Raw genomic sequence first — 26,969 nt, 5'->3', positions numbered from 1 at the left:
CCCGGTGCACAGCTTCAACGCGCCAAGAAGAGCCCATGTGGGAGCCTGGATTCAGGTCTGCCAAACACCCTCTGATTGTCCTGACTGGCCCATGATCAACATAGCCCACAAAAATGGGATAGTGGGGGCAGCCGCCTGGAAACTGGGACTGCCTCACCAAAATCAGGACAGTTTGGGTGTATAAGTGAAACTTTCATAATCTTGAAATATAGAGTGTCACAAATGAGGGCAAAAGCAACATTTTAGCAGCATTGGGGGGGAAAAAAAAAGTTTTGTAATCTGCAGCTCACCAAACAGGCCATGAAGACCAATTGGTGTGCGAGCTCCTCAGCCCCATACATCACAGAGCGGCTGAAAGGTTAATATGATTATTACACCGGCGCAAATGGAAAATTAAAGGTTACATCATTAATTTCCACACGGGGGCAAAAAAAAAAAAGCTGTTCTAGATTTCCTCCGGAATTATTACTAACACCTACTGCTCTAGGGACTAAAGTATGAAACGTGGCGCTAATCCCGTTATCCAAAATATGTCTAAATCCGGAATAATGAAATCTTGTTTAAGCAAATGGTCAATTCTGGTTTTCCAACAAAACAAAAATATTTCTTTTTAATTTTAACTGTTCATTTTAATGATTTGCTTTGCCCGCAGCCATGAAGTCCTATCATAAAAGGATCTAATACTTTCCTGAAGTGGTTCACGTAAATTACCCCCCTGCGATCGCGTAAAACGGACCCTTGATGGCTATTTTAAAGGTCTCGGAGGTCACGGCGTCACGGCGTCACGTTCCTCGCAGAAACCACAATCATTTTCTCACATCAGCATTTCTGCTGTCTGCTTTGTTGAAAAAATATGTGGATGGGGGGGGGGTTTCAAAAATGGAAAATCAAGTGCAGTCTTTAATAATTGAAGAGCTGTTCTTCCTTGCGTAGAACGCGTGCCAGGAATGGCCGTGAACTGGGTCCGTGCAACCGACGCCGGTGAATTTTAATACGGTTACACAAATATGTTCATTCTCTAACTTAAGATAATATATAACTGGATCTTACAGAAAAAAAGGGTTAATATCTAGACTAATTATACATTATTCTTAGTTGAATGTTACTGTTGCTGGTTTCCAACATGGCTGCTTGGGCACTAGCATTCTGTGGCATAGTGGAGAGGATCGTGGGTGCGCGTGCGCAACTTTTTATCCCACTTGGTGGCCATGCCTATAGGTTTTACCGCTACGAGGGGTAACTGGGACCTTTTATATCTGATCGGCTAGCGCAATGTATGCGTTAAAGGTTACCCTACGCAAAGTAACATGTTTTCAACTACGTGCACACTTTAAAGAAATTAACGAAATAATTGGGGCAAATAAAGTGGGCGAATTGCTCTAACATTTCTCCTCCTTTGAAATAACCCAACCCCCCCCGTACTCTGCAAAATCCCTTTAAAGATTTAAAGGGATTTAAAAAAAAATAATCCAAAAGCACATAGTTACTAAGGTCATCGTAAAAATAAAAAATAATTAAAAACGTAATAATTTTATGTAGCTGTTCCTTTAAATTGATCCTCACCAGCCAGTTGATTTAAATAAGGATTTCAACAAAGGCACTCTGGAAGAGTAACTACATGACCCCCTAAAGACATCAATCTGTTCCTGTAATAACAATAGCGAGGAGAGCAGCCACGTCGTCCTCTACCGAGCAGGAGAATCGCTGCCTCTCCATCCCTTCCCGAAGAACCTCGCGGCCCGAAATAAAAGACGTTCGCCTTTGATTTTCCAGCAGAAGAGACTTTCATAAAAGCGGCAACGGACAATGAAGAGTCGCCTTCTATCTGTCTACCGCCAAAATAACCTCTCTTAGCGATTATCCAAATCCAACAAATGTACCAGAAATAAAACTATTCCAATCTATACAACTAAAGAGGAACAAAATACATATATTTTTATTTTTATTTTTTTTAACTCTAAAGAAAGTGTTTCTTAGTTTTTTCCAATCATGTCTGTAAATGGAAGTATTTATCATGTATTCTTTTTATAGTTTGATACATACTATACAATTCTTATATTTGCGTATTATGTTTAGTATCTATACCATGTATACCAAATAGCTACTTAACAGATGCAGAACAGCTGGGCACAAAAATATGGCTGCATTACGTATTAAATAAGAAGATACATTTCAATCAGACTTTTGTAAAGCGGAGATACAATTATTCTCATTGCTTTTAAATGCAATCAAGCGTCCTTTACATAGAAACGCTGGGTTCACATTAACTGTATGAACACATAATAATAATAATAATAATAAATATAATAATAATAAATAATAATGATTATAATAATAATAAATAATATAATAATAATAAAATAAATAATAATAATATAATAATAATAAATAATAATGATAAATAATAAAAATAATAATAAATAATATAATGATAATAATAATAAATAAATAATTTATTTTGACACACAGCACCCTGTCTCACATAGTGCTACATATGATCGTACTCTCTCTTTTTAATCATCATTAGCCCACTGCCTGAGTGTAGGAAATATATATATATACGTAAATGCCGTTTTAAATAAATACACCATTATATAAGATAATAGTTTTTTAGGGGGGAAGACGGGCAGACCGGATCAGTAAAGAATCATTTTTCAAAAACTACTCTTTCAAAACAATGCATTTGTAATGAGGCTTGAAATTACTAAACATCCCTTATTTACGCGGCTGCAATTAACGCTCTTTAGAGTACTTTCGGCCCCACAGAAAGAAAAATGAACACCCCCCCCCAATCTATTTCCAACCGAGGACCTTGAAAGATTTTAAAACACATTCATTTAAAAAACTTAAAGAAAAAAGAGAAATTATTTTGACCAACGCTAGGTTATGATGCAATTTTTGTCTATTCTTTAAATAAGAATACTCAAAAATAATTTTTATTGAAACGTTCAAAAAAATATACAAATAACCTGGCACTTTAAATATTTTTTCCATAGCAAATAAAATTAAAAAAATAACTAATAAAAATACTTAGTATTTTTATTACTCCACCACTGAGCTCCACCACTCACTCAAATAATATGAATATTTTGTTGTGAAATTTACTTTGCAGCCAAGTTTATTTTTATTTTTTTTATTAAACTAAACTAAATAAAACAAAAATTGGCTGTTTTGTGAGAATATTTAAGAGCTGCTATAGTGAGGGGAAATTTGGTAAGTTGTGTAAAAAAAAAAATAGGGGAAAGGAAACCGTTTTGATGACAATGTGATAAAAGAACATGTGTGTTTAGAATTGGTGTAAATAAAGCAGAACGTGAATGGAAATTACAGATTTGGGCAAATAATTCTAATGGTCCAGAATTGAAAGTTTCCCCTTAGGGTCACTTTATTGCCCCAGGTAGCCTCAACAATAAAGAATGCATATTAATGTCTTTATATGCATTCTTTACCTCTATGGGGGCTTCAATGGAAGCTGCAGCCCCAGTGCTGCAGTGAACTGCGCACTCTACTGTCCAATTTCCTTTCGCCGGTTTTGTCAGCCAATCACAGGCAGGAAAGAGCTCTGGTGGAAATCAATCTTGTAAGACCCCATGGAGCTGGCGGACGGCACATGATCAAAAGCACAAGTTATAGGTAGTCCTAATAAATCAATGTAGTGACGCTGAAAGCGACAATGGCGGAGAATTCCCTTTTAAAAGTTCTTATAGTTGTTTTTTTCACCTGCCCGTGATTAATAGGCAGCTCGATCGGAGCAGGAACGAGATTTTTTTAAGACACTTTGAAATTACTAGAATATACTGCTGGTAAAATGGCAGTTTTTCAATGAAGGATCGCTGTTATCTCATAAAAGAAGACAGTCTAGAAATGGGCATAATCAGAAATCTGACCTCAGAGCAAAACAGCAGTAAAACATTTTATTACGTAATTAAGATTCTCCCTCAATGGTCATCAGTGATGTCCGGAAAACATCAGAAAAACAATAAAAAAAAAAAAATACACTTCCTGCTATAAATAGTCTCGGGCCCAAAGGATGGCATTTCTGCTGAAATTAACCATTCCTAGCGCATCCTAAACAGATTCAAATGAAAGGCAGGATTTGGAAAAACGATTCCTTACAGCGGCAAAATAATGTAATTTAATTTTTCCCCAATTTGATTGAATTGAATTTGTTCCAATATCCTAAATGATATATTTTTTACCCTTTTACCCCAATTTTATGTATATTTACACACACACCGATATATATATATATATACACACACCGTTATTTATTTATATATCATATATATATAGAGAGAGAGAGCATAGAAACATTTACATGTATTTTCTTTTTCTGCTGCTATGGTAATAAAGGCTTTCAACCTATCAGTTCTTTTTTGTTTACACAGCCATGGGCTAGAATTAAAGCATCCAAAATAAAAAAACGTGTCACGGGCAAAATTTATTATAAAAAAATTTCTTTCAAAAACAATAAGTTATCGTGTCCCTAAAGCTAAACCTATAAATTACTCAGCAGAACGAGCGTCTCTGTTACTGAACTCCTTATTCCTATCCATCTGATATAGCGAACGTAAAACTATTCAACGTTCTTTGGACATATAGAATATGTCAATAAAAAATGAACACTATTCTAGACCCAACATTCCGAAGCCCAAGCAATTAATGGAGAAAATAGAAAATTCAAAGACTGGACGATATTAATATTTAAAACGAACAGACCCCCCCCCCCGCCCCGTTATAAACGCATGACATACGGTAGCATCAATTAAGCGGTTTTCCTGTAACCGTCTTCAGCTCTTCTTTTTTTCTTCTTCTTCTTCTTCTTCTATACCGAAATGCATTAATCCTTAAAAGGATTAATGTGAAAGTGATCCTTTTAAAAAATTATGTGGATAAACGAAAGTGTTTGGTGAACCTTAAATTGGACTGAAGAAATTCTCGTTGGCCACCGCACCGCAGCTCTCCGCTACCGAGCCGATCAATAGATATTAGCTTTAGAGAACGCCAGATATGGCAAAGAGCTGCATCGTATCTCCAAGACAGCCGGCCAAAGCCTAACATTTTCTCAATCAAGTCTTTGGGGGGGGGGGTTCTCCCTTTTTCTTCCGACAGCCTCCCATCTGTTCTTTTTCTGTTAAGACTATTCATTTAAAGATAAATGCAATTAGTTTCAATTGGTTCTGGGATACATTTGGATGGCTGGATCATAATCTCAGATCATCATTTTTTATTTTCTCCTTTTTTTCAACTTAACAAAAAATATGGTAGATATTAAGGTACTGACACCAGGAGATCATATATATATATATATATATATATATATATATACATACATACATACATACATACACACATATACATACACACATGATATATATATACATACACACACATATATAATATATTATATATACATACACATATATAATAAATGGAAATTGTAATTCTAGTTTATGGCAGGAATAACATTCTCTAAAGGTATTTTAAGCTACTGACACCAGGATATATATAAATATATATATATATATATATATATATATATACATACACATATATATATATACACACACACATATATATATGATATGTATATATAATATATATTATATATTAATATATATATATAATATAAAAGGAAATCATAATTCTAGCATATGGCAGGAATAACACTATTCTCTAAAGGTATATTAAGCTACTGACACCAGGATATATATATATATATATATATATATATATATATATATATATATATATATATATATATATATATATACACACACACACACACACACATATATGATATGTATATATATAATATATATATAATTAAAGGAAATCATAATTCTAGCATATGGCAGGAATAACACTATTCTAAAGGTCTACTAATGTTGATTAAAAAGCCCCATTTTTCCCACTTAGATAAGCCTGACAGAGGATGATTTAAGTTTAGATAAAGATGTACTAAAATGTCTGAACGTGAACATTTGAGTGTTTATAGTATATTCCTCCATTTATTTCTGAGACAGGTAAAATGTTGCAACATAGACATTGTATTCGTGCCACAGTTCTGGTCCTTTTGCCGTGGAAGCGGTGGAGTTCGTCTCGTTGAGTATTGAATGTTGTATTATAAGCACGTTGGCACTTGTTATAAACACCCCAAAGTTTTTTCATTGTAAAAAGGCATAATAACACGTATTCTCCCGGAGAAGACAAATGGTTCCCTTGTTCCAGATCTAAGGACTATTTATGTGCGAAAACCATATACTCTCAAATCTTTAAAAGCTACGGTATAATTAATGATGGGTTTTTGGGCAAAATGCTGCGGGGGCCGTTTTAATAAGGTAGTCCTCCATCTGGAAGATGCAGTCCCGGAAAGGCGACGGAGAAATTAAATCAGAAACATTATCAAGGTGTTGCATTAAAAAAATAACTATTTTCCCTGCAAGCATGCGGCATTCTGCTCATTTTATAGCTTTAAAACTGTTATAGGTTTAATCTCAGGTGCCAAAAATAAGTTTCCAAAAAGGCTAAACTATGATGAGCTTCACACGAGGCAGAAATCTGTTAAAAGACACTTTAAAGGCTTAAAAAACCCAAATATTTAATTTTTTAAAGCTCTACACATTAGTGTGAGTCTTCTTGTTAGAAATTCTCAGGACTGGATACCAAGAAACTGTGCGTGATTGTTTAACCTCTTTAATGCTGAAGTTCCAAATGTGTGTCATTATTTAACCGTCTTAATGCTGGAGTACAAAACTTCCACTAGCCATAAGGTAATCATAAGAGTCATAAGTGCATTGGATAAAGCCGCGTGCGACATGGCTGGGGTATGATGGCGGTGGGGTATTTATTAGGGGGGGCTAAACATAACATTTATGAGGTTTGGTCCCGGGAACAGGGATGGTTTTGACCCCCAGTACATCCTTACTAAAGCTCTCCTGGCGAGTTCATCAACAATCTCGATCTCGGTAACAGCATGGATACGTTTGCAATTTGTTTTCAACCAATCAAATCAAGTCCAACTTCAACTAATAAAAGGTCAAAGGTTACAATGGTTCTAGTTCTTAAACAAAGATCATCTGGGTTATTTTTCTGATTAATTATCCTTGACCTGCGGTCTATTTATCAAAGCTTTCCCCGGATTCATCCGTCTTTTCTACCCCAACGGGTTAGGCCAATTCATTACTGAGCGGGGGCTGCCAACACGTGAATAACTAGCTATCTATTAAGATCCTTTAACCAATATACGTGCCGTGTAAAAAAAAAACAAGGCATTTTCAGGACAAACATTGCTAGTTTTTAAATTAGATTTTTATTTTAATTTTTTTCCCATCTGCAAAAAAAATAAGGTAAATGTTTCTATAGATTTATTTCCACAGGCAACTATTCCTCCTATTACTATATTTATATTAATATAGAAGAAAAAAAGTCTTAAATATAGAATATTGAATGTTGCCTCTATAACTTGTAATAAGCAGAAACGTCCTTATCTTTTGATACAGTGAGTGAACACACACACAATAGAAAGAGAGATAGATAGATGGAAAAGAGAGAGAGACAAAGAGATAGAGAAAAAAAAGAGAGAGAGAGACAAAGAGATAGAGAGAGAGAGAGAGAGAGAGAGAGAGAGAGAGAGAGAGAGAGAGAAAAAAAAGAGAGAAATAGAATTATATCTAAGAGCCTGGATTTATTCTGACAAATCTATTCCTTGGTTTTATACTCTTTGGAGAATCAGGACTATTCAGCAAAGCAGCCCCCCCTCCCCAACACCCTTTTCAAGTTATTCTAGGATCGTCCCCTTAAAATTCAGGGAATTAAATTAAATCTGGAATGAAATTATGTCATTGTTGCTTCCCATTACGTTTCTAGAACAGTTTTGGTAGGATAAAACACACGGACGAACACGAGAAACCATTAAAAAGACAAAAGAACAAGACCTTGCAGAGGGGGGTCTGTTTGGAGACATTTTTTTGGTTACTGGCTTTCATTAAATTCTAACGATACGTCACCCATTATATTCCAGCAGCACATATTGTTTTAGGCTAGACATTATTTCTCTACGCAAATAAATATATAAGTAAATATATCATGGATAATTCAGATCTTGTCTCTTTTGCCCCCCACTAGTAGCCATATTGCATGGAGCGCCAGGACATGACATCATACTCTAATAAGCAATGTAAGGGAGCAGGAAAGGATCTGTCCCGGAGGAGCCCTGGTCTGATTTTTTTTCTAACCTGCTACCCCTTCTGAAAGTGCTTCATTAAGCCTAATCGTGCTACAAACGACCCCTGGCTTATTTTATTCCATAGCAAAGAATATTACACAGATTATGTGTCTTATTCTAGAAAAGTTCTAGACTATTCCATACTTGTCTGATGATTCAAAGAAAGAACTACATTATAAGAACCAGGATGTGCGGAAACGGACCAATAAATACGCGAGAGAAGTTTAGATCTTTATATACGACGTGCAAAGAGTTAAATATTTTTAACAAGAAACACAATTCAAATAATGAAGACTTTTCAGCTATCTGGGGAGATCATTAGACCGCTAGAAGTTCCTTTTTCCCCCCAAAGGTAAAATCCTTGTAAGAAAAGGAGTTTGTTACGCGTTCTCTCGGCTGACACGAGCCAATACTGATGGCCGCAGCAACAGGCTATCGATTGAGAAGTCTGCCTTTTGGCTTTGGAACGCAATACCTGCAACATTTAAAACTAATTTTTTTTAAAACGTTTACGTCATTCAACAACTTGATGAGAAACAAGACATGATTGAGGTCCGGCCGACGGGCCCCATGATGCCATGCCTAACGCAGACGAGAATCACTGACCATATATAATAAATAATAATAATAATAATACTTTAGAAGGAGGTTGTGAGCGTTACCTGCTGTGATATCATCATCCACCAGAACATGTTCCTCCTCCTGAACTTTGACCTCCGATTCAGGACTTGCGCTCCCGGTCTGAATCGATTCTGCGGTGACACCGGCTGCAACAGATTAAATAAAAGAATTAGAAAACAAAGAATCCCAAAATATTAGAATGTAAATATGTGAAACGGTCTATTAATGAATAGCTGCCGGTCCAAAAGGCTGCTTGATCCAACCAACAAGAGTTAGCAACATGATAGGGGGGATAAAATATACCTGTTATATGCACTCAATTGTTAACTGTCACCTTCACGCTATTTATTAGCATTATGTTATTTAAACTACCTATATACACATAACTTATACTTTTTTCTTTGCCGTCGGCTTAATGGTTTCGGACATATCAAGCTTAAAAAGTAACATTTTACCACAAAGGGAGCAAAGACCTCTGAAGAAGAGACTGTCCTGAAGTTCTGCCCATTTCTACTTGCCCCACCCCTACAAAGCCTGCCTGAACCAATCAAAAATAATCAGTAACAATCCGGGGAGAGATAACTTAAAGGGAAATTCCACAAATCATTTGCCCTTTAATTCATATCATAGCTGCGTCATCCCTTTAAATTTTTGTTTTTGCAAATTAACAGGGGGGGGGGATTCTATAGAATTTGCCCCTTAAACCACCCCCAGCTCAATGCTGTGTAGGAGGTGCAGTTGGCTGAATATATCGCCCCGCGTGTTAGATACTCACCTCCAGTGCGCATGTGTTAAGCCCTCCCACTGATTTCAATGGGAGCACTTTCCTGCCACTGATTGGCTGCTTGAAGCCGTCAATCAGTGGCAAAAAAGCGCTCTAATTCAAATCAATGGAAGCAGTTTCCTGCCACTGATCGATGGCTTCAAGATGCCAATCAGTGGCAAGAAATGTGGGATCATGGAGGAAGAAGGAAGCTTTAGCAGCCTGACTGCAACTTCTGTGTCAGGCAAGGGCTTTATTTTTGGTTTTAGTAGAATGAGTATCAAAGAGCTCACAGTGACCACCACCGTATAAGTTTAGTGAACTAAATAGCGACGCTGTCAATTTAATGAAGATCACATACGGAACAGATGAGTGTTATTTGCACTAAAGCAGTAATAACCGAAGGCTGCCACCTCCAGCGATCTCACCCATATTCCTTTGTTACAACGTATAACGAGTATTTTGATCTAGGCAAAGTGTCGACAGCAAACAAATGAACCATCCATTGGATTCTGATCCAGTGTAATATGCAGAAAAGAAGCAGAATTTACAGGGAACGTCCGATGACGATACATTAGCATAAAATCATTAAATACAGCAGGGGGTATTTATCGAAAAGAATAAATCATGTATGCAACTTAAGCAAATCGGGTCTAAAAAACAGGCATTTGCTGGGAAATGGTTTTCCCCCAAAAAACAGAAAAAATGATAAAAATAAAAATAGAAATGAGGTTTGTGGATATTCCTTGTGATTTTTATCATAGGATAAATGTGCATTGAACCAGAAACAATATAACTTTGCAAAGTACTTTTCAGGTTTCTCTTGTTGTTGACGGGAACCATTCTCTTACTCCCTCTATTCCACCTTAACCTGCCCCACCTAACATTACCACGAATGCTCCTGGTGACCTGGAGACATCGTACAAATCTCTACAACCTAAAAACACACTTCCTACATCTGCATGTTTTTTTCTTTAAAAACAAGATACTAAATGTAAAAATTTTCCATGCCAAGGTGGTGATATTTTTAACACGAGCAAACATTTGGAGGTGAGCGCTAGTAAGCATGTAGCCCAGGGATCTTTGTTCTTAATCACCCCCAACTTTCTTTTTGCATAAAATATGTCAACTTGTTCTCCAAAAGTGTGTCCCTTTTATGGACACTAATCATCCCACTCAATAACTGCCCAAACTACAAAGTTGCACAGGGGCCCCTTCAGGGCCGGTACTACCTGCAGGCAACGTAGGTGCTGACCTAGCGTACTAAACCCTACGCATGTGTCATATGATACTTCTAATCCCTTCAAGACCTGGGTATTTAACTTCTAATTTCTGGCTTGCTATATAATAAGGAGTCATGCTGTACCACTGTCTGTGTCTGGCTCAATATATAATGATAGGAGTCATGCTGTACCATCGTCTGTGTCTGGCTCACTATAGGGTGGCAAAAATCCTTGCGCCAGCCCTGGGTCACGTGGTAAATGACTTCGTTGTTGTCCATCACTGCAGAGGATGGATACCATGTACATATATCATATATCTGTACATGGCATATATCCTCTGGGGAGGGCAGAAAAACAAAGACTTTTCACAAACATTTATTTAATATTGTTTTATTAACTCCTACTGTACAGTTTACCAATTAATTATCAGTTATATGTTGAAATGTTTGTGTTTCTCCAAGGCTTTTAATGTTAAAAAGATTCTGTTGCCTAATCCATGTTTTTTATTTTTTTGGTGGGTAGTGGCCCCAGTCCATTGCTTTTCCCGGGGCCTACAATGCTGTTAAGACGGCCCTGGCAGGAATAAACAAATGTCTTGGGAGACGGAGTTCCTGCACACGCATCCACTCGCGCATTCTGCCACCGAACAAATCAATTGATTTGCGGTCCCCACACTTCAACGATAGCAACGCGTCCCTCTTATCTGGGTTTTAAGGGAATTAACCATACCAAGAATTCGATTAACGCCTTGACCAACACTTCAGAGCAATTTCCTAAATGCCTTTAATTTCCTTGCCAATGAATGCTTTCTCATGGTAAGGATTTTTTTTTTAAAATGTACAAGTTAACCCTTTTTCAAGCCAGGGATACGCTTCATTGGGAGGCTTTTTGTCTAAAAAAAACCTTAATTCATTAAGAAAGCATGGGAGAGACGTTTATTTGATAGGAAGAGAAATGTTACAACAGGAGGCCAGAATCTAGAACTAGAGGGTCAGAGGCTTACATGTAACGTAAGCAAGTTTATCTTTACTGAGACAGTGTTGGATCCGTGGAACAGCCTCCCAGCAGAAGTGGTAGAGGATTAAACATGCATGGGATAGACATACGGCTCCTGAATCTAAGACCAACGACTGATTAAGGTTTGAGTCTCTACAGCAGTAAAAACTGGCAGACTAGATGGGGCCGAATGGGGCCGATCTGCCGGAAAATTCTATGTTTCTATTACTCAGAATCCTGACGTTCTAACCTGAGAATGAACTTAATTAACCCCTTCCCCTTTTCCGGATCAAAAAATACAGCAGAGCAATGAAGATTGTTCCACTATTAGCCGGGATGTCATCTATTACCCCGCAAGCCATAACATCTTCCAAGGTATCAGCCTGTATTCAATAGAAACGAGAGCTCGTTATCTCCCCGCATTTCTGCGTCTCTGGCACGCGGGATGGCCTTTTTTCCATAAAAACGTTAAAACTAACGGTTTTCATTTTAAAACATTACAAAAGGCCTTTAAGCGTCTAGTAGGGGACACATCATGGGATTACATGCTTTAGCGTCTCATCTCCGGTCGTTAACATTTTCAGGCAATCGACATATAAACTCGCTATATTTTACAGGTAATAACCTGAAACGCGGCCCTAACCTCCCGTGCCCCGACTGCACCCAAGAGGATACCGCTAATGATTATTTGTATTGCGGTCTCTTAAAAATGACTCGCGTCCTGATCCTGATCAATGCAAGTTGAGATATATTTCAGCATTTGTTGTCCCTGATAAGGCACAACATACACAGAGAATACTTTTTTGGGGGGTTAGAAATCAGAATCGCTTAATGAGCGCGCAAGACTAATAAAATCGAGCGAAGGGCCTTTACCGGGGTGATCTCTTTAGTAGTTGTAAAAAAAAATGTACAGGAAAAAAAATGATATACATAAATATAACTTATCTAATAATATATAATAATATAATTATATATGAGTTATATTGTGATATTTCCTTAAATTTCGTTGACTGGGAGAGTATTTATGTTAAAAAAAAAAAAATAAAATAGATAAAATATATATATATTTCTATTAATGGAAAAATGAAATTTATATTTAACCCCTTCATGACATGTACGGGCTCACAATGCATTTTTTTAATGGGTTTAAGGACAACCCAAGGGGTTAAAAATGTATATTTACAATTATGTTTATGCTGCTTTGTTAACCCAAAAGGCTGCTGGTTTTAAGGAATTTTTCATATGTTTGAGCAGATTATTATAAGCCTGGGAAGGAAGCTTTTATACCAAATAAAAAAATATAAAAAAAAATAATAAAAGGAAAAAATCTAATGGATTGAGGGCCTGAATGTTGCACATTGCGAAAGCATTCTTGGTAGGAAGGGGTGAATTTATAGGAAAGAGCTCTCGGCGGCCAGTGACCGGCACTGCCTCCTATTCCCTGCAATGCCTATGGCAGACAGACTGCCTGCTTCACATTAATTCACTTCACACCACTTGTATCGATCCAAATCCAGTTCCCCGGCCTCTCTCCACACATTGCCTGTCTAGCTGCCTGCATCCACATCAGCGCATACACACAAAGGCCAGCACGAGATAACCTTTTGCTTTCCGTTAAAGGTGCAGCGGCCATTTACCATCCCGGCGTCTGGACGTAAAAAGCCGAAGACAGAAGCGAACGTGCCGCTCTGTCTGCCGGGCTGGCGGGCATCGGCGCTCCAGAGGATTCCCGAAAAGCTTACTCTGAAGTCTATGAAATGGTAATTGTAACAAGGCAGCAGAAAAAGAAGCTAATATAAACAAAAAGAAGGGATTAGATTGACTGAAGCTGGAGATTAGTATCGGGTCTGAAAAAGTGGATTTTCCTTTGCTCTGTATAAAGCTGCAAATTACCCGGTTAAGTAAAAAAACGTAATCCATGTGTGTGTCTGTATGCATGTACAAAGAAGTAATATATGCATATTATATACATATTAATATTATATATTAGACATGTGTAAACGGGCCAAAAAATATTCACAAATTTTCCAGTTTCCTGCCCCTTAGGTTCTGCTGAAAATACAAGATCATTTTTAATTTGGCCGGTGCCCACATTCACTCTCACTCATGCTCCCTAAATGTTTCCCTATCTCCTCTGCCGACCACTTCCACGTCTTCTATGTTCGTCTGGGTCTCCATGGACATTATCTGGCATGAACTTCCGCCAAAATGGCATCGCTTGCGGTGACGTCCTCTCCCTGGTCCCCCAATCGCGGGAGGGACGTCACCGCTGACACCGTCACATCACAGTGAAAAGGGGGGCTTGTGATTAAAAGCTTTACAATTTCAAAAGGTTACAATCTCAAAGCAAGCCTTTGAGTTAGGATATTGACCTGGCTATTCTTTTCTCAACAACTTCTGTGATTTGGGGGTTATTTATTGCTGTAGCAATCTGTGGATTGGGTCTACATAGAAAGGGTCTTCACCAATTGAAATATTATCTCATAGGTTCTGCCGAACCTCATCAATAACTCCCTCTAGCCCAGTATGGACAGGTATGCCAGATCCTGATGAAGAGAAGCCCATCCATAATGTGAACCGTATGGACCATTCTTCATCCTTGGGACAGGGGAGAAGTGATGTCGAGTTTGGGGCTTGTGCCGGAAGTATAAGCATGTATTCACTAACCAGGGAGACTGCAGGACAGTTGAACTCACCATATTCACTAAGTATTATGAATGGGAAATTCCAGTGAGCAAGAAGGGCTGAGCTAGTCCCTAGCATCATAAACATGATCAAGCTCGTCTGTCCGCACATTTAGGAAAAAACATTTATACACTAGAAATCCCATCACTCCCAGGAGCTTCGTATAAAGTACCATAAAGCTAGATGGCAGCTCAAGGGCTGGGTTCTCCACTCCCAATGTGTCTGTATGTATTAATGTATATCTGTTATGTATGTATTAACTGCCCCGATTAAATTCTACAGCGCCGTGTAATTTGACATATGTATCGATGTTGGAAAAAAGAGAAATATTGGCATGCTGCAAAACACACTTACGTGACATAATGGTGTCAACATATTGGGGCAAATATGGAGCCCAGGAATCGATGGTTTCTTTGCGTCCCGTTTGCCCAATCCTCCTTAGCTCTGCAAGAAGAAGAGCTTGGGCTGCTTCTCTAACCTGGAACAGAAAAAGTTTCCAGACGTGAGGTTCATCTTTCCTTGTAAGAGCAATAAAACAATAGAGACAAGCATAGAAATGCCCCCGGGAACCGATCCTAGGGGGGCATCAAGAAGACCCTGGGTATGACTTAATTTAAGCCCAGATCAGTCCAAAACATGCAATGCCCAACGCTGCTGTTACACTGCTTGGAATATTTGATTTAATTGAGTAAGGTTGGATTATTAAAAATGTGCCTTTATGCATAAAGAAAGGCTTCGATGACAAGGTTTTCAATAATCTATTGCACACGCAGAGGATAGAGAGAGAGAGAGAAAAAAAGGAGAGAGGAAGGGGTGAGAACGGGAGGGAGAAAAAAAAGAAATGAGAAAAATCGGGGGGGGGCGAAAGAGAGGAGGAGAGGGAAAGGAGACAAGCAATGTTCTCAATGAGCCAATTAAAATGATTTGTCTTTTCCCCGAGAAGAACATCACTTTGTTTTGGCACATGGCGATGTTCCCACAAGATAACAAGTAGTTGATTTCCAATTATGCTATCAAGTGGTCTAAATTCCATCTGTCCGAAGCGCGGTGCTCGTATCGGTCTTTGGATCTGCAGACAAACAATTTCTTTGTCACCGCAGAATAGGTGCGATGTCAAGGCTACCGAGCCGTGTATCACGCGTAATCCTTCCTGCGCTGGGGTTAAATATGTGAGCGCGCCGCCGACTACACAGAATGGAGCGGCGTAGAGCTTTAACGACCGCGGAGAGGTTTCTAAATAAACTGAGATATTCTACAGTGTTCAGAGCGGGACTGTCTAGCTGGAGGCAGCCGAAGGCCTGGAAGATAATTACACCGGGTTTACTACCTCTACATTGAAACGTGGATGTCCATACATATCGCGGCCAGGCTCAAAGACATATAGTAGTTATTAGGGCACAATTTAAAGTATCGAAGAACATCTGCCTATTTCAAACTCTTTGGGCCATTAAAGCAGGTGGCATCGGGAAGTGGACAACACCGCTCCATCTACCCGTTCTGCCCTGGTGAGCTGATGATCAGCCACGGGACCCAAAACCAGTTGCGGATGGTGTTGACAGTTCCCAGGTATGTCTGTCAAGGACACCTTAAAGAGACTTCTTTAGATAAACTGTAACTATTAAAAAAGCAAATGCGCAATAAGTAAATCACTTTACGGCTCTTACCTCCAAGCACCGGTCTTGCCACCTCCGTGCGAGCATTTCAAGAAGAGGGGGTCTAAACTTGGCCAGTCCCAACAAGTCGGGCAGCATGACGCAGTGCATGGCCGCCAACTGGCTCCATCCTGCGCGGCAAGAATAAGAAACACGGCGCACGATCAAAACCTGTACCCAGAAGCATGTAAGAACACGTGACTGTCGGGTCGCATGTTCACGCAGAAATATTAATATGCGATTCCCAGGGAGAATGTTAAATGGCGTGTGCTTTTGAGCAAAAAAAAAAAAAAAAGCTTAATACAACAATCTCATATTTACAATTAATAAACTTAATAAAATCTACCAGAAGAAATTCTCTCTTAATTCCCTTTTTTTTTTATCCCGCGGTGTATATTGTTCCATTGACAGAGTGGGGGTGATGAGTACACGTACCCCGAGTGCATGATGGGCACAACACCTAAAATCGAGCTTGCGGCATAACGACATCTATTATCGGGGTAATCAGCGGGTAATTTTGTTGGGCGTTTTTTGAGGACACAAATACTTGATATGACTTCTTTACATCTGCTTTTTGGTATGACGGTCCCATTGGGGAAATATTTTTTAAAATCTAACACATGGGCGCAATTACAGTTTAACATCTAGGATCACCTACTACGTCTTTGCCAGTCTAGACTTTTTTTTCTCACTATTTTTTTTTCTCTTTCTCCTTTATTTCAATCTTCTCTCTGAACCTCTGTGTCCTAGAGGTTTTTACACTCCCCTTCATCGTCTGTGCATACGTACTCTTGCTCTTCTCTTTCTCTCTGTCGGACCCATTCCCCTGCCCTCCGCTCCTTTTTGGCAGGAGAAGGGTCTTTTGTTGGTCCAGACGAAGCTAAGAGAAAGGTGCGCGTCTACTCAAGCGCAGACCTGTCCTAGTGCTCCCCCTGGTGTTCAATAACAGCAAGTGCAGCACTAATACCACAATACCAATCCATTCAGAGAGGGGAATAGGTAAGCAGTGAGGTTAGGGATGATCCCCTTATCTCCCAAATCAGCCAGCCAACCAAGTTGGATACGGCCGACCATGTGGACAGCAAATAAATTTTTTTTTAAAAAAGAGAATCCGATAGCAGAATCTGCTGAAATCTTGTTTCGCTTGACACTTTCTCCTCTTTTAAGTTATCTTCTCGCTGTTAAGTTGCTGTTGTTGGTTCCCATTTAAAACGTAGGAGCAAATGGGTGTAATTATTATGATGAGATATTAGAAGGGGGCACTATGACACTGTCCTGGATCGACCGCTTCTGGGTTAAATTCAACTCTTTTAGCAGTTTTTCCTCTAGATGACAGGATTTGGGACCAAAACAGATAAACCAATAACTTGCAGGGTTCTCACTAATTATCGGCAATAATGAAATTTTTTTTTTTTTTTTTTAATTGCTCCTTCAAGGTGGATCCTTAAGTAGCAATCACACCGTTATTACGCTCTTCATATGATATTACGCAATAGCGTCTTGATTTTTATTTAAATCTTTGTATAAAATAGAGACCAGAGAGCAGTTTTATCCCTACTTAGTGAATCTCGTGCCGAGGGTGTCCGTCGTGGATAAGATAAGGAGCGTTTCGTTCCAGGATGATGACATGAGATAGCACACTTTGGGTAAGCCGCCACGATCTTGAGCATCTTAGGCTTAAAGAATCAAACGTGTACTTATCTACAAAACCCAGACCCCGCTGCGTCCGCGAGCTCAACGATTCCTGGTGCAAACGGCAATATGAAGAACGCTCGGGGAACGGCACGGAATTCAACTGTTCAACTCGATACGTAACGATAACCAGCCCTGCCGCAGCCGGATGAAAGCCGCCAAACAAGGATTACTTACGTTCTATTGAAACCTAACCTCCCATGACACTCAGCCAACAGAGATGGTCATGCAAAATGGCGAGATTACATAAAAAAACAAAAACATTTTTTATAGCACTTAGGGGTCTATGCAGAAGATTACGGTAATGACTACCTGTTATATTTGAGGAATAGAATGTACCGTTAAAGGGGGGCAAAACATGAAACATTAACGCTTAAACTAAATGGAGAAAAGAAGACCCGGACGAGGCAGAGGAAAGGGTTCTTTACAGGAAGAGCAGTGAACATATGGAATTCACTACCTGCGTATCAGAGCGACTTCCAAGAAAGTTTCACAAGTTTGTTTGCTGAAGAGCTAGCGATTGAGAACCCCCACTCAAGACATTTTATGGTTTATTTGTAGCTTTGATTGATTTGATTATCAAGGACTAAGATTATCAAGAACGAAGGACAATGGTCATCGTCATAAGCACTTTATCTGCATCAAACCATTGATGGTTTCCAGTAGCCCTTTCATCTAAATGGGGAGGACATATAAAACAATGCGATGCAATAAATTTGATTGATCCGTATTAATCGGAACACAGAGCGGCTCTGTGAATTACTTTTAAACTCAGTTGTGGGGCGTATGTTGGTGGCCCCACTGGACACAATACGAGAAAGTAGGAAAGAACAGTCTGGGCTTTATATAAATTGTAACGTAAAGCACACAGATAAAAGTATACGAGGACAAGCAGTTAGAAAACCAAAGAAAGCGAGACAGAGAGCGAGAGAGAATACCTTCATTGACCGAGAAACAGGAATGTAAAGTGCGTTCAGAGCCGGAGGGATTGGCATCAGTGCCAGCAGAAGCATCAGGGGCGACAGCTTGCAAAAGGAGACAAGAGAAGAAAGACAGAAAGAATAAGGAACGCAGGTCGTTAAAACACCGAAAACAGGCAGAACACACAGATCGTTTGAGAACGGAAATAAGGACGAGAGCAGTCTTTAGAAGTGACAGAGCGAGAGACATTCACGTGGACGCTGGAAGCAAAAAGAAGCCTAACCAAGACTCCGGCCTCCCCTTGGACCTTTGCGTTGGCGGCTTTAGTAATTAAGCGCGGCACAAAGCTGTAGGACTCCGTGGCATCATCAAACCGACATCAAAATAGCGCTGAGAGTGAAACCATTGATATCAGCCTTTACACGTTTACAGATACTTCTGGTCATCGGAGTCCAATGGCGGCCATGCTTTGGTAGCCCTGATCAGGACAGGCTGCATAGCCGGGCTTTAAGTCACCCGCCGTCTAAAAGGTCAGGAGTGCCAAGCGTACCGATCATAGCCCTGACTATTAGATTGTTAGATCAGTTAGATGTATCAAGGTTATGCTACGCATCATTCTTACAAACCCTTAACCCTTATTAATGATAAACCCTTAATAAAGAGAGAAATAGTGCTGCCAGGAAAGCTTTAAGATCTCAAATATTATCTAGCATTAATTTTATTTTCAGGATATGCCAGTGTTTAAATTCCTTTTCTCTAGTAATACTTCTAGCAGTGATTGGGGGGGGGGGGGGTTATATTAGGGTCCCAAATACCCCTAGAAGTGAGAATCCCATGGCAAGTAGGATAAAAGGTTTATCCGCTAAATAGAGGTTTACAGTAGAGGTGAACATATCGACTCCCCACTACTATTAGGTAATATGAAGGGCCGACCCCTGGGAGAAGGGCTGAGCCTACGCGAATAAATTAACCCCAACTTCCAACAACTTCTTTTTTTATTGCATGGGGCAATACAGATTTTTGGGGCATTGCCCAGGAGCCCCCTGTCCCGTCGTCCTGCTTTTGCGGGCAGCTAAGAAGATCAGTAGATCTACCCTGACCAGCCAAGACCGCAAAGCTCTGACGTGGCCACCTCGGAAAGCTGTTGAAGCAAAGTGGCGGAACATGACATCATATCGTATGTGGGTCACAAGGCTGACGCAATACCATCCGCCCCACCTGTACCCAATGCCACGCTTAGTCCCGTGCAACCTTAAGAGGTAGAACTCCCTCTCATAACACACTTCTATCATTGAGATGTGTTGTTTTTTTTTTCTACAAAACATACTTTTTCACACAGAGTTGTAGCCTCTTTGTTATTATCTTTTATTTTCCGAGTGGTGGCATCTCCCTGAGCCGTCAGCTCCGCAGCACTGTCCAAAGCACGGAACGGGGGGGCCGCTGCCTCTCTCTGCCTCGCTTAGCATATGAAAGGAAGCCCGGGCCCTTATGGCGAACACATTGTGCTACCGGAGGTCAATGTTAAAATTTAGAGGTCACCGCCTGACACTTCCTTCCAATAGAGAAATTACCATATGTCATGCGCAAGCAGCTTCAAATTAATCCTTCTCCTGCACAACCACAAGGCACGCGGCTTCCTGCGCGAGTTAAACAATGTTTTGTGAAGCGGGTGTTTGCTTTTCACGCCATTAGGGGCTTTTGTTGCCCCGGAACATCTGCATGCAGCCCCGTTTCATAATTCAATGCAAATGTATCATAATGTCACGGAGGCACGTGTGCGGGGCAGAGCGGCCAAAGCCCTCGCCGCCCGTCGATTAGGAGAAAATAAGAGCTTATTTCGTTTGGCATTCAGCCCCCTTCTTTTAATACAAATGCTGATTTTAAATCTGAATGCCTTTGTGGGACTAGAAGGGGAAGGACTGCGATGTAGCGCGCAGGGACAATAGCCCAATTTACATGGCAATGTCCCCGTTTTCTCAATAACATAAGTACTTTGTGTTGCCACTTTGTGTCTTTTTGTCTGCGCGACAATCAAAACTTAGGAAGAAAAACAAGAAAGAAAGAAAAAAAAAAAAAAATCAATAACGGGGTTTTTGATTAGTTTTAGAAATGATTAAAAACAAAAGCACGGAAACATTTTTTTCAAGTTCTTTTTTTATCATAGAAATTTAGTATTTTTGGGGGGCTTTTTTTCTTTTTAAATAATAAAATCAGAATTTCCTACCCTAGTAAACTTACTAGCCATGTAGCGTCACAATATAATTCAATTTAACTTATATTCATTTATCTATTTAAAAACATTCTTTTAGATTATCCTCCAGTTCTTGTTATGTGTAATTACTCGGAGGCAGGGTTTGAAAAATCAGAAATTTAGGATCAAATTAAAAAAATAAATAAATGTTAAAAAAAATTATATATATATTTTTTTTATTATTATTATTATTTTATTTATTTATTTATATATATATATTTTTTTTAAGTACCTGGAAGTTAATGCCAAGATAACTCAATGATAAATATAGTGCCACATGGAGTCTCTTCAGTAAAAATGAACGGGGCCGTGGCTACCAAGCTCTTGGGATTTGTCCAATGTGTCTACCCAGCCAGTAATTTAAGATCAGATTGGTACAAAATTGAGTTTGGGGACAATATATTGGAGATACCAGCATTTATTGCTTTTTTTTGTTGTTGTGGACACCAGAAAGGATCAGTTATGTTGCTCAGATTGTAACATTTTAGATGAAGTGAAAACAGATGCAACGCTGAATCTCAAATGACAATCAGTTTCTAAATGCTGATTACAGCAATTCTAATGAGAACAAAATATATGATGTATAAAACATAACTATGCAAATAAAAGAAAAGAACATTTTCGGATTGCAGCTAAGAGGAATTGTTGCTGCTAGGACTGGATTATTCACTTCTAACCGCAAAGCTGTAGGGTTTACGAGTCAGCTTGGGGTCCCCACTTACATCTGAAGCCCCCGATCGAGAAGAGCGTCTATGACTTGATTGACAGAGTAATTAGTCTGCCCAGAGACACTCATATTCCCTCCGTGTTGCCTGTAGGGCTTGGGCTTCAGGGACGAAGGGTTTATGATGGCGAGGACTTATTTGCCTTTGTATTACACAGACTATTTAAATATCCGAGGTTCTGTATAATGTACGGTGTTCCTGAACTGGGATTGAGTGAAATGGAATAATTTCATTTTATGAGACAAAAAAAAAAAACAAACGTAAAAATGTTCTCATAAAGCCTGGATTAAAGCGGACATGTCATGCAAATTATATATATATTTATATTTATAAACACACAGAGGCCCTTTATCACTCCCATCACTAATCCAAGTTTGATGGTTAGAAAATCCTTTCACAATTATGTTTTGATAACAGCGGAGTGACCCCAAAGTTTTGGACTGAAGTGTGTGTATATATTTTAAATGGCATGTGTTACATGTTGAAGTTCTAGCATACAGATAAAAACGATGAACTTGTAATGGTCCCTGCTCTTTTGAACTAATTTAAGGACGTCGCATTTGTTGCTTACATTGTTTTTTTTTTATACATTTGCTAACTAGTTTTCTAACACAAAACAGCTTTCAGAACCCCAAAGTTATTTTCAAGCACTAGTCATCGCCAGTGTATATAAAGGTCTTATTCTTAAAGTTAATCTCATAAAAGTTGGTAAAATTTAGTGGCCTTTGTGTTTTAGTTTCTAAATAATAATAATGAGGATTCACTCACCTTGTTTGATCTGCCCTTGCATCGCAACGCTGGTGTGCTGCGGGGAAGCCTTGCCCTTCGATAGTTCCGGAGATCCGGATCGCGGCGGCCTACGGAAAAAGAGAAAATAGTTGGTCTAGGATTCCATAATCGGTTCCATAAAAATTACTATATAAATATAGACAAAATCCTATACCTACGTCAAAAAAAATAAAAAAAGTGAAAAAAGCATATTGGGGAGAGGACAGTTCATCTTATACTTAATTAAAAGGCTACAAACATGCACAAAGACCGCAGCCTTCTGGCTGAATAGGGGAGATTGGGATATCTAGGTATATATTATTAATATTTATTAAAAAAGTATCTTTTGGCACCCGTTATGGGTATTATCTGCATAAAGCGGTGTGGAGAGCAGTTCTCTTCTCCTGATGTATCTTTATGTATTAATTTGTTGGCGCTTAATAACTAAAAACATAATAATGATATAATAACGGGGCTCGGATATTATTGCCTTGTTAAGTGGAACGATATCAAATGGATCTCGATATGTAAGAGGTGATAAAACGAAAACAAATCCTAAAGCCTGGCTGAAACACTTCAGTGTGCGGGTTAGAATAACGAGCGTGTGTCTTAGTACCTCTGGGGAGCTTTCTTCATGTGATCTCCAATGAAAGTAGCATTGGTCATGCTCATCAATGTATTTGCCAGAGATATAAGTGACAGGAGATGCTGTGTCGTGACAGCACGTGACACTCCATAAGTGCCCTTTCCAAGTCCTTCACTAATTGACATTTTTCTGCCTACGACTACATTTCCATCGGGCTCCTTGCAAAGGGCCTGGTTAAACCCTGGAAGCATCAGGGACATATGGCCACCTCTCGAGAGTAGACCAAACGAAACCGGGCAATGCGGTTTAAGCATCCCGAGACGTTCGAGGCAAACTTGGTCTAGCGCGGCATTCAAGCCCCAGGCGTGAAGACACGACATAAAAAGCTTAGCGGTGTCCATCGTCAGGTTGTACTCAAGCAGCGTTAGCGGTTTAGATTTGCTGGAGCGGTACTCCGGGTCACTTTCTTCCCGCTTCTGTCTAATAGCTTCCTCGTCTTCGTCGTCGTCATCGAGGAGATGTTCTTTAATGTTCTCTTTGATGGTTTCCTTGACCTGTTGAAAAAGAACCGCTGCTCGTTTGCCAGCCAAGAACGAGCCCCCTTTGTCAGAACTGCCAGATGCCTTCTGCAAACTCTCTGGAGAGATAAGTGTAGTATTTGGCCTGGAGGCTTCTTCAGTGAGTAGCTGAATAATTAGCGCTTCCACATCAAAGAAGAGCAGGTGTATGTCCGAGTCCGTTAGATTTGTCTTTATTGCTTGCACCATCAGGGAGTTATGAGAATATTTAGGCAAATTCCCCTGTAGGAGAAAGAGGGGGGGGGCATAAAGTAAAACTTACTTTTTAGAATACTAAGGGGGGGGGGATAAAATTAATAGAAAATAACATATCTAAGAAAATTATAATACTAACAAGGTTACACAAACTGCCACCCACCCACCATTAAAATGAATAAAATAACAGCAACATTATATTTCAGTTCAAAATTTAAAAAGGTAAGAATGAAGAATTTCAAAATTTTCCAAATTTACAGAATTACGGTCTAAATTTCATTTGGAAAACGGTAATTCAGACTCAGAATTTATAGGGGTTTATAGTCAGAATCGGCCCGATTTCATATTAATAAGCAGAGAGTATAGAACAAAGCAAGTATCTTAAGCCACAAATAAAAACATCATTCATTCACATACAGTGCATCTGAAACGCATGTAGAACAGCATCGATTTTCACAAGATCTTTTAGGATGAATGAGAAGTGAACTACTTTAAATCTGATTTTCTTTAACATGTGTGTACCAGCTTATGATATCCATCAAAAACAAAGAGGAAAAAAAAGTAGTTTTAGAAATACCCATATTTGTCCGGGTTTTAACTCTTCCTTCCAAATATAAAATATGGTTGGTTTTTTTTTCTAACTATTGCAAAAAACTTTTTCACAGTCCTTTAAGTTTCAATTCTAAAGCTTGGCTCCCATTCCCCAGATCTACAGAAACAGCAGCAAATACTGTAAGGAACCAAATGTAAAAGATGTACATTCACAAATATAACCCCAAAAAGGTATATGGTGTGTTTACTGTAGAAGATTTCAATAAAAACGGGCTAAGAATTTTATAAAATTGAATTTCGAACAATAAGTTGTATTAAAAAAAAAATAAAAAAAAATTAAACATAAATAGAAGAAAAAAAAAAAAAAAGGCGAGACCGAGATCTATAAAGAGTCGCAAACGAGGGCCTTGTTTACAGGCGATACATGCGGCTAGAGATTTTAAAGCGTTTTTAACAGTGTCGGCCCTGCTTGGACAACCCAACGAGCGCGGACGCTGCAAGTCAAGCAGAAAACGCAGCTTAGTGCGGACATGAAGGCCTTTCTATAGAAAAGGAAGAAATCTAGGTTTGTTCTGACCCCTGAAGCCTTCATAAGCTGCGCTACAGGACAGCAAGGAGCAGATGGGGAGGAGGGGGAGGTAAACAAAAGGGTGCCTGCCGTTCTTGGGGGGGGGGGGTCTTAGCAATTCGAAAAGGAGAAGTCAGCGCATGAAGTCTTTCCATTGAGCTGCAAAACAGCTCCAACCTGATGGACTCCAACAATACTGTCTCCGTCCAGCACTGCGCGGGTTAAAGCGTTTGATTAATATTGTATGCGAAGTTGTTTCGCACCGACACAGATGCAGCGGCTGCAATAGGATTTACCGGAATATCGCGTTTCAGATCTAAATAGCAGCAAAAAAAAAAAAAAAAAAAAAAAAAAAAAAAGCTATTACTATCTCTCTATCTCCAGAAAAAAACAAGAAAACGCAAAAGACTCGGTAGATTTCACTTTAAGGCCAAACGACCAATTTTCCCCCCCCTGTTAATTGTAAAGTAAAGTACAGGTACTGAATGTTGTCATCGTAGTGAGGCTCTAAATAGAAAAAATATATTTAATTTACATTCAATATACTGTTTATACTGCCTTAAATAAGAAAATAAAAAAGTATTTTTTATCAATCAATAAGAGCTGGTGGGGAAATCCTCATCGGTTCTGGGCAAACATTTACACTCATTTATTGCTAAATCATTTTTCAGACGTTACATTTTATAAAACACAAAAATAGAATTAAAAAATAATAAATAAAAATAACCTCTTGCCTCTCCCTCCTCTACTACAACAACTAGGATGCGACTGACGGGCAGTTCTAACAATATTACATTTTTTACAAAAGCCAATGATAAAGTAGTAAGAATATTATTTGGTAACTAAATAGAAGGTATTGCAAACAAAATAGTGTTTCTTACAAGGTTAAAATGTATTATTATTATTATTGCCTAAAAAAGGCAAGTTCTAAAATAGCTCATTGTAAATAAGTATTAATAATAAAAAACATCCATAGATACATACATTTATACAGTATATATATATATATATATATATATATATATATACACACACACACACAATATATAAATATATATATATATATATATAATATATATATATATATATAATATCCTGTAATATATATAATCGTTAATGCAGGACACGATTTTCTAGACGTTTATTTATTTTTTGGGAAATTCAGGGGCCGCTTTATATGAAATGACGCAATCAATGTATGACCGTATGTGACCGTAAGTGTCATAGTTGGATCAGGATTCTTTTGAATTTGTCAATTTATCCATAAAATGTTGTTTTTCGTTGGGACGTTACCTTCCGCGGATGTACGGCATTTAAACCCTAGAAAGAAGCACCGGGTTACTTATCTTTCCGCGAAAGATTCTCTTTAGGAAGCAAATCTTTGGACAAAGAGTTAGTAGGGACAGAAGACCCTGGAAGCCGTAACATCTGGTCACCGGAGCCTGTATACCAGGCTGACAGCCCTTTTATAATCTCATTTCCTACGTCAGGTAGCCGTGTGATTACCCCGCGCTAACTTGCAGGCCCCTGACAACATCTGTCACATCTGCTGGCAGGCTACTCCATGTGTCCACCACTGAATGGCCCCTAAACATGCTTTTTCTTCCGTCGACAATGCCTCTTTCAACGCAAAAAGGTATGAGGACCCCTTAAATTGTTATCGTGTACATACTAATGTATCAGAACAGATTTTTTTGTGTGTCGCCGTGAACAACACACACGTGATTCATGAATGCAGCTAAGCATTATATGGCAGTTTAGAGGATTAGCCAATGATTTATTAAAAATTCAGGGCGATGTGAGAACTAAAAGCGTGTAATCATAGCGACAGGATAGAGCGATGACGATCCCGGAGGCAAAATCATACCCCCCCCCCCCCGGCTCTATACCCCAAACCTCCAAATTATTTTATCCTGGGAGGCTCTACGAGGTGCGCCCAAAAGAGAGATTATTTCTTTATATGAGA

General features: G+C 38.9%; 1 protein-coding gene across 3 annotated transcripts in view; it reads right to left on the bottom strand.

Annotated features, from left to right (window-relative positions):
- LOC149284223 (WD repeat-containing protein 7-like) overlaps positions 1-26,969 on the bottom strand; it is a 131,528-nt gene that overhangs the window by 79,637 nt on the left and 24,922 nt on the right. For 2 of the 3 annotated variants that reach the window (XM_089496983.1, XM_089496984.1), the window contains exons 14-19: positions 23,141-23,910; positions 22,525-22,613; positions 18,798-18,884; positions 16,180-16,298; positions 14,870-14,993; positions 8,890-8,994 (exon numbers count right to left, since the gene is read on the bottom strand). In XM_089496983.1, coding sequence (XP_089353109.1) covers positions 8,890-8,994; positions 14,870-14,993; positions 16,180-16,298; positions 18,798-18,884; positions 22,525-22,613; positions 23,141-23,910 — 1,294 coding nt within the window. The remainder of the gene's footprint in view (positions 1-8,889; positions 8,995-14,869; positions 14,994-16,179; positions 16,299-18,797; positions 18,885-22,524; positions 22,614-23,140; positions 23,911-26,969) is intronic. The other variant, XM_089496985.1, reaches the window with a different exon arrangement.

Source organism: Sceloporus occidentalis, unplaced genomic scaffold (assembly GCF_023333645.1).
Source record: "Sceloporus occidentalis isolate IW3139 unplaced genomic scaffold, rSceOcc1.0.p SCAF_97, whole genome shotgun sequence".
Classification (NCBI taxonomy): domain Eukaryota; kingdom Metazoa; phylum Chordata; class Lepidosauria; order Squamata; family Phrynosomatidae; genus Sceloporus; species Sceloporus occidentalis.
The sequence above is the reverse complement of the archived record's forward strand: the minus strand, read 5'-3'. Positions and strand labels throughout refer to the sequence as shown.